The sequence below is a fragment of the Sorex araneus genome, chromosome 3 (assembly GCF_027595985.1).
Source record: "Sorex araneus isolate mSorAra2 chromosome 3, mSorAra2.pri, whole genome shotgun sequence".
Classification (NCBI taxonomy): Eukaryota; Metazoa; Chordata; class Mammalia; order Eulipotyphla; family Soricidae; genus Sorex; species Sorex araneus.
This window is the reverse complement of record NC_073304.1, coordinates 20,115,572-20,134,691: the sequence shown is the minus strand read 5'-3', so window position 1 is coordinate 20,134,691 and position 19,120 is coordinate 20,115,572. Positions and strand designations below refer to the sequence as shown.

At 45.6% G+C, this 19,120-nt stretch overlaps 1 protein-coding gene and 1 pseudogene across 1 annotated transcript in view; both read right to left on the bottom strand.

The window, feature by feature from the left end:
- Window positions 1-5,443: 5,443 nt before the first annotated feature.
- STON2 (stonin 2) overlaps window positions 5,444-19,120 on the bottom strand; it is a 186,302-nt gene continuing 172,625 nt past the window's right edge. The window contains exons 5-7 of the mRNA XM_055132764.1: window positions 16,157-17,995; window positions 8,305-8,507; window positions 5,444-6,380 (exon numbers count right to left, since the gene is read on the bottom strand). Coding sequence (XP_054988739.1) covers window positions 6,300-6,380; window positions 8,305-8,507; window positions 16,157-17,995 — 2,123 coding nt within the window. The 3' untranslated portion in view covers window positions 5,444-6,299. The remainder of the gene's footprint in view (window positions 6,381-8,304; window positions 8,508-16,156; window positions 17,996-19,120) is intronic.
- On the bottom strand, window positions 7,093-7,213 carry LOC129404000 (small nucleolar RNA SNORA5; annotated as a pseudogene).

Here is a 19,120-nt window from a genome sequence, read left to right as displayed (position 1 = left end):
TTGCCTTGCACACGGCTGACCTGGGTTCGATTCCTCTGTCCTTCTCGGAGAGCCCGGCTAGCTACTGAGAGCATCCTGCCTGCATGGCAGAGCCTGGCAAGCTTCCCGCGCCATATTCGATATGCCAAAAACAGTAACAAGAAGTCTCACAATGGAGATGTTACTGGTGTCCGCTCCAGCAAATCGATGAACAACGGGACGACAGTGCTACAGTGATTTCTGCAGTGCTCTGCACGAAAGGGCACATCTGTAAATCACAGGCCACGGTAATGCAGTCTCAGTGCCCTGGAGGGTTAACCTACTTCAGCTGTAAGTGGACTCCCAATCCCAGCAGCCATCTGGAGACCTGTTTCTGTTCACACGCCCACAACTGTATGCTGGGAGGTTCCATCAGGACATCTGGAGCAGTTTCCCCTGCTCTTCGTCATTCTTCTGATCCTTGTTTCCAGATCCTATGTTTGGAAGGCAACAGTGAAATAAGATGGCAGGGTTTTCTATTTTCTGATGTCCGCGCAGATGCTGAAGCCGTGAAAAGGAACAAGATGTGTCAGCTGACTTTAACATTTACTATTTCTTGATTAAACCTGTCTGAAGAGTCCTGATGAAGCATCACTGATGATCATACACTCGTACAATAATCCATGAAACTGGGAGTTGGGAGTTTGACTGCAGTGCTGTATCTGCCATCCTTTTTACACCTTATCTTTTCATGCTGAAATTGGGTTTTCTGTTCTGTTTGGGGGACACACTTGGTGGTGTTCAGGGCTTACTTTTGGCTCTGTGCTTATGTATCATTCATGGCAGGGCTTGGGGGAGCATATGTGGTACCGGGGATTGAGCTTAGGTGGGCTGAGTGCAAGATAATTACCCTAAATGCTATATTATCTTCCTGGCCCTGATTCTATTCTTTTACAGAGTTTTATATCATTATTTTTGCCTCTCTTCAGGCTCTACCAAACACATTAGCAGGGACAGTTTCTGCCTATACAGGGCTATAATTACGAGTTCAGAGATATTTTTTCAGAAAAAGTTTATTTGGTTTTTAGTTTTGGAGACACGCCCAGTCGTGCTCAAGAATCATTCCTGGATCTGTACTTAGGGGTCACTCCCAATGTTTTTGAGGGGTCCATGCAGGGCCAAGAATCAAAACTGGGCTTCCAATATGCTAAGCATGCACTCAGCCTGTTAAGCTACCTTTCCAGCCCTTTTCCAATTCTTGAAACAAAACTTCGTATGGGACTTTTAATTATACTTGCTAAGGCACACTGGGAGAAATGCAAAAATTCCATACTTTTGTTTTAGTTAATACATGACAAAATATTCATACAAATATCTTACACTTATGGCTGCCGTATCCATCCCTTTTTTATTCCCTGAAATACACAAATATGGGTTGCCACATCCAAAGCAGGTTTCATTTACAATGAGCATAGTTAATACATGATGAGGAAATGTAGGGAACTGACATCGAGATATTGGCAATGTTTAGAAACACCATTAGAATGCAGTGAGAGGCATGACCCAGTTTATTTAAGGTGCTGTCATGGTTTGGATGGGGTTTGGTCGTGAAGTGTCAGTGATGATTCATTCACAAGATGGCATTTTACTTTCATACATTTGAAATTTCTCTCAGTTCTGTTTTGAATTTACTAAACTGCACTCTTCACGTGATCGCAACTTGAAATATACAACAATTAAGTTCTTTTTTGCTTACACCCAGCAGAGCTCTGGTTTACTCCTGACTCTGTGCTCAGGAATCACTGCTGGTGGGCTTAAGGGTTTTAGGGGACCAATGTGCAAGATATGGGCCAGGCTGGTGGCATGCAAGGCAAGCACTTTATTGGCTGTACTATCTCTTTGGCCTGCAGCAATTACCGTATCATTTGCAGAAAATGTGGAGATTACCATTCCCAACTGGAGAAAGTTCTAAAAGTAAGCTGACAGCCACACTTCCGACTCAAACCAATTTAATTTTCCCAAGGTGAACTTGATGGTTTTCATGTAAGTAACTGATAAGTGAGGGATATATACTCATAGAGTCTCAAGGTCAGTGTTTAAGGAATAACAGACTGAATTCCTAATAATTTCCTTCTCTTTCATTAATAGACACATGCTGTATTAATAAGGACTTAAGGTATCTGAAACTTATTATATCCCAAGCTTTGTGCTAGAAATTAGAGAAGAAGAATAAGGTACATTCCCTAACTTCAAGCATCACATCCCTTTGGAAATGTGAACTGTGAGAGCAAATAAACTAGCCTCACCCACTGGATTTGAACAGAAATATTTTCTATTTGAAATAAATAATATTTTAAACTAGAAGTGTCCTCAGAATAGAAGCACAATCATACAGAAATCAAGGAGTGGGGGGAGAACCAAATAGAAAAATAAAACTGTGTAGATGATGTTTAATATGTCAAATGAAAAATTTTGGTAAGGAATAACTACAAGTCTGCTTATTAGAGCAGCACTGGGCTTTAACAGTCATCCCTTGAACATAAATACTTGAATTCTCTGGTTTGGCATCAGAGTGAATATATTTATTATCTCTTTCACCACATAAAGTTCACAAAGCAAGCTGCTAGCTCCGAGTGTTATGTGACATATCATTGATCTTCTAATAATACTGTATGTTGGTAAAATGAATTCACTTTGAATATTCTCACGTCATTGGTAATATAGATGAACATTATTTGTGACATCATCATCATCATCATCATCATCATCATCATCATCATCATCCCATTGATCGTCGAATTTCTCAAGCGGTCTCAGTAATGTCTCCATTCTTCCTAGTCCTGAGATTTTAGAAATCTCTCTTTGCTCGTCCTTCCCAAAGAGGGAAGCTCTTTCAGGGTCAGGGGAATGAGACCCAGCATTGTTACTGGTTTTGGCATATGAATACACCATGGGGAGTTTTTGAGGCTCTCCCATGTGGGCAGGTATTTGTGACTACACCCACAAATTGAGGAACAGGGTGGAGAGCTTAGAATTTGTACATCCAGAAGTTAATTTGCTAAGTGTTTTCAATGTAAACTATTAACAAAATGTAGGTATAAAACATATAGTATCACATATCCCAGATCCCAAGTTCTTCTACCCATAACTGATTTCCTAATCACAGTACAGGGAAAGAAAATCTGAAAAAAAAAGTGAAAGTGGGAGGCTCTTTTTAAATTAATACTTTTCAGGACTGGAGTGATAATACTCCTTGCACACAGCCAACACGGGATTGATTCCCTTATGGTCCCCTGAGTCCACCAGGAGTGATTCCAGAGTGCCAGGAGTAAGTCCTGAATACCACTAGGTGTGGCATGCCTCCCCTCCCCCTCTAATAATTTTCTTGCTAAACATAGACAGCCTGGTCATGGAAAAGATTTTCCCTGTCCTTGGTTAAAAACAAGTTGAGGTTTTTAAAAGCACAAATACAGTGAGAATTAACCAAGGGGGCGGGGGAGGGGGAGCCGAAGAAGCAATGGATATGTGAGGCTAGACTGGGGGTTAGATATCGTGAGACGGGGTTATCCCAGGGTAAGTAAGGAAGGTGCTGGAATGGCCTTCATCATGCCAACTCTTCAACCCTTGTTGATGTTTCCATGAAGATTCTTAGGTGCCTTTCGGACAATAAAGAGACTCCAGACCTTGGGATCCTTCTTGACAAAGACCTCTAAGGAGTTCAACTCTGAAAGAGTGTGAAAAACCATTTGCCAAAAAGAGGACAATTAGAGTTCAAGAGTCATGACTACACCGGTTTATAGCAGGGCGATGGTAGTCACCTAGTTTTTTTGGTTTGTTTTCATAGCATCTGGACTAGACTGGTATTTTAACCATTGGGTATTTGTAGCAACAGAAAATTTTACTACTGAGTCCATTTCCTTTTCCAACAACTCTTATTAGAAAATTACTTCCTGTATTGAAGCAAACATCTGTTACCTATGAAGTTCCCCATTGTTCCTATTTTAACCCTTTGAAGCTACCTGGAATAATCTAATTTATTTTTTGTGTGTGTGCTCAGGGGTTACTCCTGGCTCTGCACTCAGGAATTACTCCTGGCGGTGCTGGAGGGACCATATGGGATGCTGGGAATCGAACCTGGGTCAGCCGCATGCAAGGCAAAGCCCTACTCCCTGTGCTATCGCTCCAGCCCCCGTTTTCATTTTTATAGCTTAAGAGAGATTTCAAGGTAACTATTACATCATTCTTTCTCTCTTTTTGCACTCCTTTTCCAGCTTTATTTCTGTACTTTGGGGGAGAACTAGTCCTTTGTTCCTTATATAATTAGATGCTTTATATTCCTGGTCACCTGGACACAATCAGTTTATTAATAGTCTCATAAAATATGACACCCAGGATTGAATGGAACCCTCCATCCCGATGTGGGCTGAACAATGCAGCATGCAGGGCTCCCTAGGAGTTAATTATTAACACAGTTTGAATGCATTAGCTCTATGAATAGCCACAATATATCCCTGACTCAAAACTGAACCTGCATTTCCCTAAGAAAACATTTCTATAGAAACTGTTATGCAACCAGGATTTTGCATCACCTTGCCCATCAACACACACTTAATATAAACATACCATCCACATGTGTACATGTAAATATACCACGTGGTAAAAAAGAGAATTGCATCTGAAAATACCCAATGCTAAGGCTTCTCATAAATGCCTATTAAATTTCATCCTTTAATTTGTAGCCACATGTTCAGGTACTTCAAAAATTGTAATGATTTCTATACCCTTGTGTTATGTCATTAGAATTCAATGAATGCTCATTGAAAAAGTTAATCCTGATTCTGCCAGTCAAGAGGTTGGCTAGACTCTCTGTGTCTCCTACAAAGCTGAGAAGCATGCTCCTTGACCCCTTATTCTTTTCACTGTGGGAGAAATAGAAAGGCAAAAGCTACTTTTACATTGTGAAGCAGGTGGTCCCTTTGGGATGGGCAATGGACATAGTTCCTTATATTGTAAGAAATCACCAATCTACAAAGAAAGGCACAGAATGTGAGCAAGAACAGATGACGGAAAAGAAAGTGACTCAGGCCACTCATTAAATCCTGAAACCAGGATTTAATGTCCCTAGCATTAAGAAAACTTGGCTTTTCCCAATTTTTACCTTTGACTGTCTTTCCCATCAATTATACTGTTCAGACTATCAAATTCTAAATTTCTGAGCATGGGGGAGGAAACTCATTCCTGTTCAGTTCTGTTTCATTGCAGGGGAGGTGGGAGGGACAGTCATTAGGGCTAATTCCTGGCTCTGCACTCAAGGATTACTTTTGGTGATGCCCAGGGGAACCTACTGGGTGTCAGGGATTGAACCTGGGTAGGATTCATGCAAAGGCAAGCACCGTACCTGCTGTACTATCTTTTCAGCCAGATTCCAGTTTTGAAAAAGCTTTTAAAGTGATGTTATCAGATTATATTTCCTATGAAGTCCCACGTCCTTGAGGAACAAAAGGAACCCCAGAAAAGCCTTTTGACAAAGCCTGTAGTAAAATACACATACTCATTGGATTCAGGTATCAGAAATGGCCTATATATTTCAGCATAAATTCTGGTATTCACGAAGTTTGCAGCTATCTCCTGGGCATAAATAATCTTACAATGAACATCCCTTTCCCGAGAATAAAGAAAACCAAGCTCAGTTTTGCTTTCCCTTTTGCAGAATATGGCATGAATCACAGAACTTGAAAATTTCCTACCATGCCTTTTTTCCCCCCTCATTTGGCCTGGAACTGAAACTTTAGAGAAAGAAAAAGCCTTTTATGTGTAACAAGCTAGAACCATAAGGAACAGTCTTGGAAGCCTTTGTTGCATAGTGTTAACTTTAATAAAGAATAGGGACCCTAACGAAAGGCTTAGCAAACCCAAAGGGGACACTGGCTTTGTACCTTTTCTGAATCTATTCTACGGGGAGTGGCCGAGAGATGGAGTCTTAGTTGATAAACTTAGGACAATGATTTCCAGAGGCTGATGTAAGTGGCAGATGAACCTGGATGGAAATATGGCAACACTGACACAGGGAAGTTCTTCTTCCTGAGTCTAACAGTCCCATGAAAGCATACCCAAGTGCTCTAAGAGGAACAGAGCCAGAAGAAGAGGCTTAATTATCCAATAAGCTCCCGAAGTTGGGCGAACCAGGGGAGTTAGGCGTGATCGTAACTTCTCTCAAGCAACCATCTCAGGAGTTCCCGTTAAAAGGTGGCGCGAGCATCGGTTGGGGGCCTGCCTTGAATCGTGTTCAGGAAGTCACCCTGTTAGAATTCTTGATTTCCGTTCCCTGCAGCACAGCTCGGTCACTGGACCCCACACTCCTGGGGATTTCCCACCTCTTCTTCCAAGTCTGGCTTCAAGCTCTTCTTCTGCTCAATTTCCACCTGCAAAGGATAGAAATAGCAGAAACAAAAGAGAAAGAGTCCAATCAAGGAATACAACAAAAGATACCTCTCTGGGTTCTTTGACAAGCTTTGTAACGTCACTCATGTTTGCGGTGTGGTACACAGTAGGACTACTGGCGCCCCGTGTGTATGATTCTCTCTTAGGAGATTCATAGGTCCCGTCCACTTGGAAAAATTCTCACTCTTTGCCTGGCACAGTAACTCAAAGATGACCCTTTCATGTGGAGCTTTTCTTGACTCATTGGAAGAGTTACGGGACCGTCCTGTAAGTATTCCCACTGGTCTTTGACTACTTGCCTGGATCTACTATACCGTAAGCTTTGGGCAGGCCCTCATTCACTTTTTTATTTAATTAATTTATTCTTTTATTGAATCACCATGTGGAAAGTTACAAAGCTTTCAGGTTTAAGTCTCAGTTATACCATGCTCATACATCCATCCCTTCACCAGTGCACATATTCCACCACCAAGAATCACAGTATACCTCCCCCCTTCCCCCCACCTCCCTCATTCACTATTGTATTTCAATAACACAGAGGGGAGGCAATCCCAAAGGTTTACCAGGACAGCGAGGCCCTAGATAATGGTTAGTTATACCTCACCACACCAGTACTTTCAAAGTCTCCAAACTGATAAGTATTGGAGCATTTAATAGGCCCACTTGTATCTTCTCTATATTGGCAGTGGGGTTCTTTGGCTGTAACCAAATTTATCCCTAAGCCACGGGGAAGGGGATTAGGGCCTAGGGGTCACATGTCAGTGTCCCATCCTTGTGGGCTAGTGTTGGCAGCAGTTATTGAGAGGTTAATATATCAACCCGCCCTTGAAATACCATACTTCAACTGAGGTCTTTGAAGTTTAGTCGGGGAATTCTTTGGGCCTGGGAACTTAATAGCTAAGGTTATTCCTCTCAGTACCACGTTGGATATTTATGATGTGTGACTCAGTGGGAAAAGAATTCAAGAGAGAACAGTTGAGTAGAATCCTGTTTGAGTAAAGGTGCTGTTTATTTTTCTGGCCACAAGATGGAGTCTATGTTCTTTCTGGTATTGAAATAGGGTTTTTTTTGGATCACAAATCTATGGACACAATTAGAGGAACACTAAGGATATTATCACTGTAGCACTGTCATCCCGTTGCTCATCCATTTGCTCGAGTGGGCACCAGTAACGTCTTCATCGTGAGACCTGTTGTTACTGTTTTTGGCACATCGAATATGCCACGGGTAGCTTGCCTCTATCAGAGAGCCTCTCCGAGAGGGACGGAGGAATCAAACCCAGGTCGGCCACGTGCAAGGCCAACGCCTTACCCACGAATGGAAAAATTAAGTCACCTTGCATGAGCTTCTTCCATCACTTCCACTTTCCATCTGTGATACTCCTTGATTTTGGGGGTTGGGGAGTGGGTGGGAGGGAGGGTGTGTTTTGCCCCCACGCAGTCCAGCACGTCAACCTCGCCCTTCTCAGATCCCCTTTCCTCAACTCCCGCAGGAGAGATACATATTTTAGGTTCACAGCCTCTTTCCATCCTCCACACTGCTTCCCACGCCACTCTGCAACACAGCTTGTATTACGAGTGAATACAAAATAACAGCTTGGCCCATTGCTTTTTATTGCTGGGGATGAATGAAAGACTTCCTATTTTCTACTTTGCTGGCTTCTTGCCCCACCTCAGACCCACCTCCACCTCCCACCTCTGTCCTGCCTCCTAGAGAGGTTGTACTCTGAGATCAGAGCAGGTTGTGCATAGCTGTGTGCAGTGAACCTTCCCTGCGGCTGCAGGAACAGCCTGCCCCCCTTGGCAGGCTCTCCTGAAAGGAGCGTGTGTGTGTGTGTGGGGGGGGGGGTGGAGGGATACACAAGCCAACTGGCAAAGATTAACCACCTGCCTCCCCCCTCCCTACCTTGTAGCTGTAGTGTGCCGAGTAATTGACCCACTTCCTGACGTCAGTCTTGTCTTCCACAGAGATGGATCTCACTGCGGCTTTGGAGGCAGAAGTCGTGGGCATGGTGAACTCAACATCCACGTGACTGGCAAATCTGGAAGGCACTTCCCGGTCAGAGCCAAGTTCAAGGTGGCAGAAGAAGCAGTGTGGGTGGCCAGAAGCTATGAAAGACAAGGAATCCGGTGGTCAGGTGCTGGGGGAGGAGGGAAGAGGGGGAGCACGGGAGAACTTCACGGGAGCTACTTCAATAATAAAGGAGGGGGGGTTCTTGGAGAGGGCACACTGAGCAGGGGGGTTGTCCCTGCAGAAATCACTCTGGGGGACCCTGAGTGATAGTACAGCGGGTAAAGCATTCACCTTACATGCAGCTGATACAGGTTCAATCCCCAGCATCCCATATGGCTCCCGGAGTACCGCCGGGAGTGATGGCTTTTCTTTGGTTTTGTATTTTGGTTGTGCTCAGGACTTATTCCTGGCTCTGTGCACAGGGATCACTCCTGGTAGGGCTTTGGAGACCATATGGATGTCTGTGACCAAACGCACGTCGGCATGTGCCCTGCCAAATGTGCAGTCACTCTGGTTCCAGAAGTGATTCATAAGTGTACAGCCAGGAGTAACCTCTGAGCATTGCCAGGTGTGGCCCACAAACAAAACAAAAACAAAAGAAATCACACTCTGAACATAACAGGTGACTGTAATCTGAGTGTAGCCTCGTAATCTGGGTGCAATCTGAGTGTAACCTAGCAATAAAATGCACCTCCTGAGAAACAGGTGAGAAACAGATGTCATTCTACCTGGCTAGGTCAGAGTGACAGGTGAACACAGCAGAAATACTTAGAAATTCCTCCAATTAAGTTTTTTGGGAATAAAAATATATTCATTTAAAATATTAAAGGTTTACATTTCAAATTCATAATTCTGTGGACATGACATTTTAATATCTTGTTATCTGCTATCAGAATTTTGACAATGTCATCACACTGTTCTTCAGTCTCTTGTCGCTGTTTAAGATATCTTCTGTCATTGTCAAACTGTCCTTTCTAGTGGCAGGTGACATGATTTATCTCATGCTTAAGAATTTTGTTTATGATTTTAGTTTCACTGTACTTATGAATTTTTTCTTTTCAACTATTCTTTGTACAAAAAAAAGAGAAAGAAAGAAAAAAAGTACTCAGACATCAGGGCTGCAGAAAGGCAGAAAGGAACCTGAAAAGGATCGACGTTAACACCTCATGAAACACCCATGACAGCTACCGGAAATAAAATCACTGATGGCCTTTGAAAGATGGATTTCATTTTCTTGCCAGCATTTTTGATTAAAAAAAAAAATGCCCCTGACATGTTTTTGTGTCCTCCATCCGTGGCAGAGTCCTCACCGCTGCACGTGTAGGGGAGCTTCTGATACTTAGAGAGGACACAGATCACTGCTCTGACTTCTGGTCCCCCAGTTCCGTGGCAGATGTGAACCCAGGATGCCACGGGCCGGCCATGTTTGCTGTCTCCAGGCCCCAGTTCCTCATCTGTAAAGCGGGGACAGGCTGGGGGACCAGAGGGGCAGAGGCAGGCAGAGCGTTACTGTGCATTCTAGAAGTCAGAGGTGGTTTCTACCCCACTCGGCACACTTACGGTTTGTTTTCCTCTTGAGGACTGTCATTAGGTATCCGGGGGAACAGAGATGGCGAGCTCAGGTCTGTGGCCCTGAGCACTGCCAGGTGCCCACTGTCCCTCACCAGAGTCAGCGGGAACTGACTGTGGCAGAACTGCAGGAAGCATTTTCTGGAGATTCTCTGGCTGCTTCTTCCTAATAATCCCTCGAGGGTGGAACGTTATGTTCCACACATGAGGACCAGTGGAGGGCAGCGGGCAGCAGACTGACTCCAAAGTGTCCCTGATCACTTTGTTCGAGTCAAATCTCGGAGTCCCCTCAGGATCGGGTTGGAAGAGGACAGAAGCATGAGAGGACAGAGGTCGGGAAACGGGCATAAGAGGACAGAGGTCGGGAGAGCCCCACAGGCTAGCCACTATGCGTGAGCAGTGGGAAATGGCCCTTCTTTCATTTCGTAACTGAATCCGTCCCTAGCTTGTCTGAATTTCCCCAAATAAACACGTTCCAATTTTTCTTCATTGGTGTGGGCAGGACTTTTTAATCTCAGAGAGTGATGACATACACACCCACTCTCCAAGGGAAACATTACAGCGTGAGGTATTTGTTTTGCTTTGTTCACAGATGCAACATATTAAAAGGAAAACTGCACTGGTATTTGGAAAAGGAGAAACTGGGCATATGATACGTATAATATTAAACATGACATCTTTTTGCAAAATAAAGCTATTCGATATTTTAAAACAGCGTGTGCCAGAGGTATTGGTAATTACAGGCACAGCTCGGCGAAACTGATTTAGATTTCAGGTCACTGCAATAAAGCAAGTCAGACGAATTTTTGATTTCCCAATGTGGAAAAGAATTATGTTTTCTAGTCTGCTGTCGTCTAAAACGTATGATATGGGGCCAGAGAGAGTACAACAGGTAGGGTGCTTGCCTTGCACACAGCTGAGCATCATTCAATCTAATCCCTGCTACCCCATAGAGTCCCCTGGGCAAACCAGGAGTGATGCCTGAGATCAGAGACAAGAGGAAGCTCTGAGCACCACTGAGGATGGCCCCCAAACCTAAATAAACACATTTAAAAAATAAATGAAGGGGCTGGAGCAATAGCACAGCAGGTAGGGCGTTTGCCTTACACGCGGCCGACCCGGGTTCGATTCCCAGCATCCCATACGGTCCCCTGAGCACCGCCAGGAGTAATTCTTGAGTGCAGAGCCAGGAGTAACCCCTGTGCATCGCCAGGTGTGACCCAAAAAGATAAATAAATAAATAAAATAAATGTATGGTAACACTACGTATAAAAACACTGTTTATATCTTAAGAAACATGTTCCTTCTAAGCAACCAGTCCCCTCCCCCAGGTAACTTGGACCCTAGATCGCCCTTCCCTCTTTGCGCTCCTCTGAAAGAACTCTCACGCTGGCTCTGCCCAGCCTGGGGGACTGCCAGAGCTTGGGGACCCCCAGTCCCACCACCTGCCTCTCCACGTGCCCTTCTAAGAAACATGTTATTGCCTGGGAGGAAAAAAAAAAAAAGGAGATTCTGATTCCTGGCAAGGAGAAAAAAAGGAGAGGGAGGGGAAAAATAAAAGGGGAAGGAAGAAATAAAATGGAAGAGAAGCGGGGGTGGGGGAAAGGAAAGAGAGAGCGGGAGGGAGGGAGAAAGGGAAATACTTGACTGTTAAGAATGAGGTTTAGTATATTCAGTTGGGACCATGGTAGCCACAGACTTACTTGATGCAGGTTGCTGCAACCCTTCAATTTGCAAAATGCACAATATCCAAGAAGCGCAATGAAACAAAGTATTCTTGTATACACTCTCATTTATGGAGCATTTATTACAAGCCAGAGGCTGCATGAAACACTTAAAAGCATTATATAATTTTGTTCTGAATGAGCCACATATTAATAATGCTATTTTATAGATGTGGAAAATTAGATTTCTCTGAGAGGTTTAAGTGCCTTTGGTCACCCAGTCATTAGATGACATGCTAGATACAAAACTCTCCTCTGACTCCAAACTACATCCTAAACTCCTCCCAAAGTACAGCTATGGCTACAGAGGACCACAAGGTCCAGAGAGGAGTCACATGTAATATGACAGCAACCTGAACAATAGTTCTAGCTAACTACCCTTAGTCAACCATTGTTGGCATCTTGAGAAATCATTCCTTTCCACAAATCCTCACTCTCTGCATCAACAAATGACAGCTGTGTGGGGCTGCTGGAAGAATAAAGGAGTGTAAATTATTTGCGGGCTAGTATAGTTTTATGTATGGTAATGAACGGTATCTTATTAATGGGTCCAACCTTAGGGCACCTCCTTTGATGAAGTGCCTCGCCAGGAGTGATCCTTGAGCACAGAGCCTGGAGGAAGCCCTGAACGCACAGGATGTGACCCCCAAAACCAAAACCAACCAACATCCCCCCATCCTTTGCCCTTCCCTCGACTTTGAACCAAGGGGCACCAAGACGGACCCTTGTCCCAGTGTCTGCAGCCCTGGTGCCTGCTGGGACCCTGCACTGCCAAGTGATTCTCACGCCTGCTCCTTCGACCTTAGCTTTGGCTCCCGGAGCTGCCCCCATTTCCCAGGAACTTCCTTTTCTTCCTGATTTTTCCAAAGAAAACTTACAAGGAGCCAGTGGGTGGTGGTTGTTTATAACAAACACCCGAGATGTTTGAGAGAAGCAAGCAGGGAAACAAATGAAATGCACTTGAAGATACAAGTCTCGCTCTCAGAGAGGATATTTTTTCCAAGTTTGTGTCTATTTGGTGTCAATCTCCTGAGCAGTAGTGGTGGACTCAGAAAAAAAAAATACCCTAGGCTGTGACTCTTGTGACCTCAGACAAGCCACGTCACCTCTCAGTCTGACTGAGTTATTCCCCAAATCCCTTCCAGATTGAAAATCCAATCATTCCATTATGAAGTTATTGGCATCCAAGCTGAGCAAACCACAGAGCTAAAAATTTGAGTAAACCCATTTGTGGAGTATAAAATAACATCACATGAGGCTGACACCCAAGGACAGTAGATACAACGGCCAGGAGGATTGCCCCATAGCTGGAAGCCTGCTTCATGAGCGGAGGGGAGAAGGCAGATGGAATAGAGAAGGGATCACTAAGAAAACGATGGCTGGAGGAACCAGCTGGGATGGGAGATGCATGCCAAAAGTAGATAATGGACCAAACATGATGACCTCTCAGTGTCTGTGTTGCAAGCTACAATGCCCAAAAGTAGAGAGAGAGTATGGGGAATATTGTCTGCCATAAAGGCATGGGGAGGGTGGGGGGGTATACCAGGATATTGGTGGTGGGGAATGTGCACTGGTGGAGGGATGTGAGATTAATCATTGTGAGATTGTAACCCAAACATGAAAGCTTGTAACTATCTCACGGTGATTCAATAAAATTAAAAAAAAAAATTTTGAGTTAACCTAAACTTGAGGCAATGCCTTTTCTCGTGTCAATCCCCTTAGCCAGTTAAACAGTCATTTTCTCCCTGTCACTGCCATTCTCTCCCCAAGGGCTTTCTCCTTTCCTGCACCAAGGAAAGTGTTATCAGCCCTTACAGTCACCAGAAAGACACAGCAATGATTTTGAGGAAACGGAGAAACAGGTGCAGAGAGACAAGACTTTGTGTTAAAAAACTGTGAGTCTAGAAATGGGGGTGGGCATGTGGGGGGGCGTATTGAGGGGTGGCGGGAATCCTGCCTGCAACACTGAGGTCCCACTGTCTTATTGCTGCATCCTTAGACCCAGTGTCCGACCCCGGTTACTCTGGGGGAGCCTGGGCCGCTCCACTGCCTAGACTGGCAGCGCGGAGCAAACCCCAGGACCTCTTGCCACAGCATCGCGTTACACGCAGGCATGCTAACACACCCACATCCACACTCACACCAGGAAATCAAGGCTCTGAATACACTGTTAGGATCCAAAAAGGCGAACAGGAAGGATGCCAGCTGCATGAGAAAGAGACGCTTCGATCGATCCAGATTATTTTTTTCCCAAACCTTCTGTGTGCCTGGACAGGGTAACCACGTTTGTGAACACGTGGGCAAAAGTTACTGTACACAAGAGCAGAACCAGAAGCCCCGAGCATGCTAGGTATGCCACTACCCCCACCAAAATAACAATAAATGGCTGTGAGCTCCTGCTGCAGTGAAGGAATGAAGAAGCACTAGGAGAAGAGGCCTGTGGAACTTGCAGAACTTAACATCTGTTTTAGTTAGTTTTTATTTTATTTTTTTGTTTTTTTGGGTGATACCCAGCAATGCTCAGGGGTTACTCCTGGCTCTGCACTCAGGAATTGCTCCTGGCAGTGCTCGGGGGACCATATGGGATGCCAGGGTGTGAACCCAGGTCAGCTGGGTGCAAGACAAACACCCTACCAGCTGTGCTCCGGCAGTGATTTAAAGCAGTGTTTGTCCTCATTTTCTGACAGTGCCCCCTCCAGCCTGTTTCCTTCCGGTGACTTTCTGTCCTTCTGCCCTACCAGTCGGCCCCTTATTCAGGCAGTGCCTCCCCTCCTTCTTCAATTTATGTCACTTCCTCCCATGGCCCCGCTGGCATGTCCTGAGGGCCCACAGGGAACCTTCTAGTCCTGGTTGAGAAACGCTAGTTAATGAATCACAGAATCGGAGGTTGGAAACATAGGGCAGCAGGCAAGGCACTTGCTTTGCACGGGGCCCACCCTCGTGGGTTTGCGACCTGGCACCAACATTGGTCCCCTGCCCTGCCAGGAGTGAACCCTGAGCATTGCTTGGGTACGACCAAGGCCAACACAGCATGAAAAGAGGACAGCAGCATCTTGGGCTGGCAGCACGCGCCCAGGGTCACTCCAGGAGACCAGGCTGCGGCGCTAGTTTGATTTTCCCTCCTTTCCTCAGTTCACGACGTCTCACTTCGCTCATGAGAAAGTCACGACTAGCAGGCCAGCGAGGGCTGAGGAGTTTTGCTTCCCTCCTCTGTTTAATGTAGCCCTCCTGCCCCTTTCGTCTGACAGAATTAGAGCCCCTCTGGACTTTCCTGTCCTAGCTGGACCTGAGACTTGATCAGGGGCCACTTCTCTTCTCCACTCCCACATCCCCAGTGGGACTTGAGGTATTAAGGGGCTGGGCCCAGAAGCCTCATTCCTCCCGTGTCCCCTGTATTGTATGGAAGATTTGGCTGGAGGCTGCACCCTTGACCGACACCCAGATCTCGGTGACAGAGGCAGCCCTAGAAAGCCTCTAGGACCTGGGCATGGCGAGCTTCCTGGAATGGGTCAGAAACAACCCCAAAGATATGCTTAGTAATGCTATGTGTGATTTTTCTGGAGGTTAATAACTTTGCTTGCAGTAAGTTTTCTTTAAAAGAATGGGCAGTTACATGCATACTTCAAAAGTATTTTCCTGTAAAAAAAAACTTATATAGGTTTTGTTTGCTATCTTAATTTTGGTTGTATTCTTTGATGTTAACACATTTTGTATAATAGTATCGTATAGCTATATTGAATCATGTAGTATCAAATATTAGATGTGATTTAATAGTGTTAGTCAATTTAAACCATTTAATCACTTTTATTTTTTTCCTGAAAAATACTGCCAGATGCTGGTGTTGAGTGTAATTTCTTTGCCTGTTCAGTTACAGAAAGTGGTGCTTAGTTGTAGAATGTATTGTACCTTTAATACCTGATGTGCACACCCCGTGTAACAGAAAGGGCAACAAGAAAACAGCAATCCTACAGAAAAAACAAAAAAGAAAGAAACAACCCCAAAGCTCCCTGGGGAGCTGCTGAGCACTTCATCTGAGAACACAGAGCTTCATGCAAGAAGTATGAGAGAGGGGCTGGAGTGATAGCACAGCGGGGAGGGTCTTTGCCTTGCACGCTGCTGACCCGGGTTCGAAACCCAGCATCCCATATGGTCCCCTGAGCACTGCCAGGAGTAATTCCTGAGTGCAGAGCCAGGAGAAACCCCTGTGCATCGCCGGGTGTGACCCAAAAAGCCAAAAATATCCACAAGAAGTATGAGAACCAGCGAACGAAAAGATGCAGGAGTATTCATGTCCCTGCTCAAAGATTTTCATCTCCTGGTCCAGTTCTCCATGCCCATCCCCACCCGTTCCAGCCACGTGACCCAAACCAACATTTCACAGCGCCAGATCGGGTGGAATTTCCATCCCGTCTTGCTGGTTTCCGAGGTGGGGGGAAGAGACCTCGACCTACCGGAGTTTTTGTCTGGCAGGCGGTTTATCCTCCACACGATGGCGTTGAAGGCGTGCTCATATTTGGCAGTGCCCAGAGTGACCCTCATGACAGGCTCCGAGCCCGACACACTCGCGGAGCCAAAACTTGCCCCCCGGTTCACTTTGGCTTTCAGAGACTTTTCCCCCAGGACGCTTTCCCGGCGGAAGTTCTTCACCCACTCGCTGGGCACCGGGTACCGGACCATCACATTCTCGCAGGGCACCTGAGTGAGTGGGTCGCGGTTCGAGGAGAAGCCGGGGGACATCCGGAGCCAGCTCTGGACCTCCACCTCAGCCCCGTTGATGCTGGCGGCCGTCCTGAGCGTGAAGGGTAACGTCTTCTCGGCAAACACCGTCCGAAAGCGCATCAGCTCAAACCGGCAGGCGTCCAGGGGGTTGAAGAGGATGACGCGGGACGTGCTGAAGATGTCCTCGTCCGCGCACCCATGGAAGCGGCACTCGTGCAGCTTGATCCACTTGCTGGTGGTGGTGGGCATGATGTCCTGCCGGGACACGATCTCGTTGCCCTTGACCAGGATGTCGTTGAGACCCAGGCGGCACTCGGCAAGCCCCGAGAGGAAACTCAGGATGTGGATCCGGGTCAGGACGTGGTGCCGGAGAATCCGGTGTTCCCCTTTGCTCACGACGCCGGAGAATTCATCTCGGACGTCCACCGTGATCTCCTCTTCCAGGTAGTTCAAGCCCACAGTGGTCAGGTCCATCGACAGCACCGGCAGGTCCATGAGGCGGTTCTGAACGGCCCGGATGAAGCTCAGGAAGTCCTCGTAGTTGGTGGTGCCGAGCTTAATCACTTGCTCCCTCTCAGCTGTGTGGGCCACTGAGGGCTTCGGCTGGTATTTCTTCTTCTCCTTGTAGGTGACACGGTCTATCCGCAAACTGTGGATCCGGCCATTCTCGTCGTAGTTCTGGAGCCGGGGCTCAGAAATCTCATGGCAGATCTCCAGCTTGAACTCCCGGAATGGTTTTTCCAGGCCCTGCTCATAATACAACTGTAGGAAGCCACTGTCGGTCAGTTTGACATAGATGGGTCCCCAGTGCCGGGAGGACATGATGTTTTTCTTCTCAGGGATCCTCAGCATCATGGACCACCCATCCTGGGGCTGCCCCGAGGCTGAGCCAGGCGGGGGGGTGTCGAGTTCGATCCAAGCCACGGGGTCATCATCGGGGAGTGCTGTGCTGCCCAAGTGGTCGGGATCATCGATCTGGAGCTGCTTGAGTTTTTCCACAGCATCAGAGTGCGACTGGGTTTTGCTCGAATCGTCGAAGCTGATGGCATCCTGGTAGACGACGACGAGGGAGTCTCTTTGGCTTTTACCGGTGCTACTGGAAATGGAATTGTTTTGGGAGCGTCTCTCTTGCTCCTCAAAGAAAGCGCTGAAAGGGTTGATGGGGGACGGCTGGACATCCTGCAGCGTCTCATTCAGGAAAGGGTTGGTGGCACTCCAAGCGGGAGCCTCACTTATGGAAGGCGGGCGGTTCAAGGAAGAAATGTCCAGCTTCTGAACTTTGGAAAAGTTTATCAACGTGCTCTTGGGACGTTCCCTCTTCTTAAAGGACCCAGTGGAGTTAGCAGGTACGTCTGGGGTCACAGATGCAAGAGGTGGCGAATTTGGCTTCAAAGGAGAGGTGACTGGTGGCACAGGACAGCTGACTTCATTGTCATCAAAAGTGACCCAACTGGGGAAGCGAGCAGAGGTCACTGGGGTGGCGGGGTGGCCATTGATGGCTGGCCGGCTGGCCTGCCAGCTGACGGCCTCCATCTCTACCTCTTCATCTTCCTGCAGCGAGGAGGAATTGTCTAAAATGGAAAGAAAAACATTTGAGGAACTGTTATTCGGCGTTTCACGAGAGAGAGGAAACTAAGGTATGGGAAGGAGAGGTGATGAATTTTACCTTGAATTCAGTAAATTTTAACATAGCTTGTTACCTGTCTCAAATGATTAGTCAGGACACAAATGCCATGATATTATAATAAGCACACTACATTCAATGTTGAAGAAATGTAAATGTGTCCATCAATATAGAAACAAGATGCCTGGCAATTTAACCTCTCCTTTTATTAACAGTCACCCCTTATTTAATAGCATTTTCTGGATTTGATGTTCCCTTAAAATATCCTAAAATATTGCTCTAAAATATATCTTTTTAATTTAAAAATTTTTTTAAAAAGATGATTGAGTCCAGAGAGATAGTACAATGGGCAGTGTTTGCCTTGCATGCAGTTAACCTGGGTTTGATCCCCAGCATCCCAGGTGGTCCCCCAAGCACCAGAAGGAGTAATTCCTGAGCACAGAGCCAAGAATAACCCCAAGCATCGCTGGGTGTGGCTCCCCCAAACAAAACAAAAATGGATTTGGCCTTGGTTCATATGATCATAAAACCTGATGAGTACAATTTTGCACCTCACTAAGCATGTAAGCCTCACCATGTCCCACCAACAAAGTTCTGGTACCATCACACTACATATTTAATTTTTTTAGTTCATTGAAAAGTCACTCTTCTATAAAATTGTACGATGGCATAAAAGTCACTCTTCTATAAAATTGTACCATGGCATAAGGTTGATCTCACTGAAGAAAGGTTATTTTCTCCATGACATAATATGACTGTGAAGAGTGTAATGGAGGAAGGGAATCAGCCCATATATGATTGATAAATATTAAAGATAAAAGTTAACATCTTTGTTGTGAAATGATTTGTACAGTGAATAAAGAAGTCATAAAAGTCCTTCTGGAATACAGGCAAAGAAATATATTGATAACTCAGGAAATACTAACTAAAATGTCTAATAATATAAAAAATATCAGCCCCTAGAAATGATACAAATGATATAAAAATCAGTAGTTTTTTTTTTTAATTTTAAATATACAATAGGGTAAAGCAGCTATGACAAAAACACTTGGGGTGGGGGCTGGAGCAATAG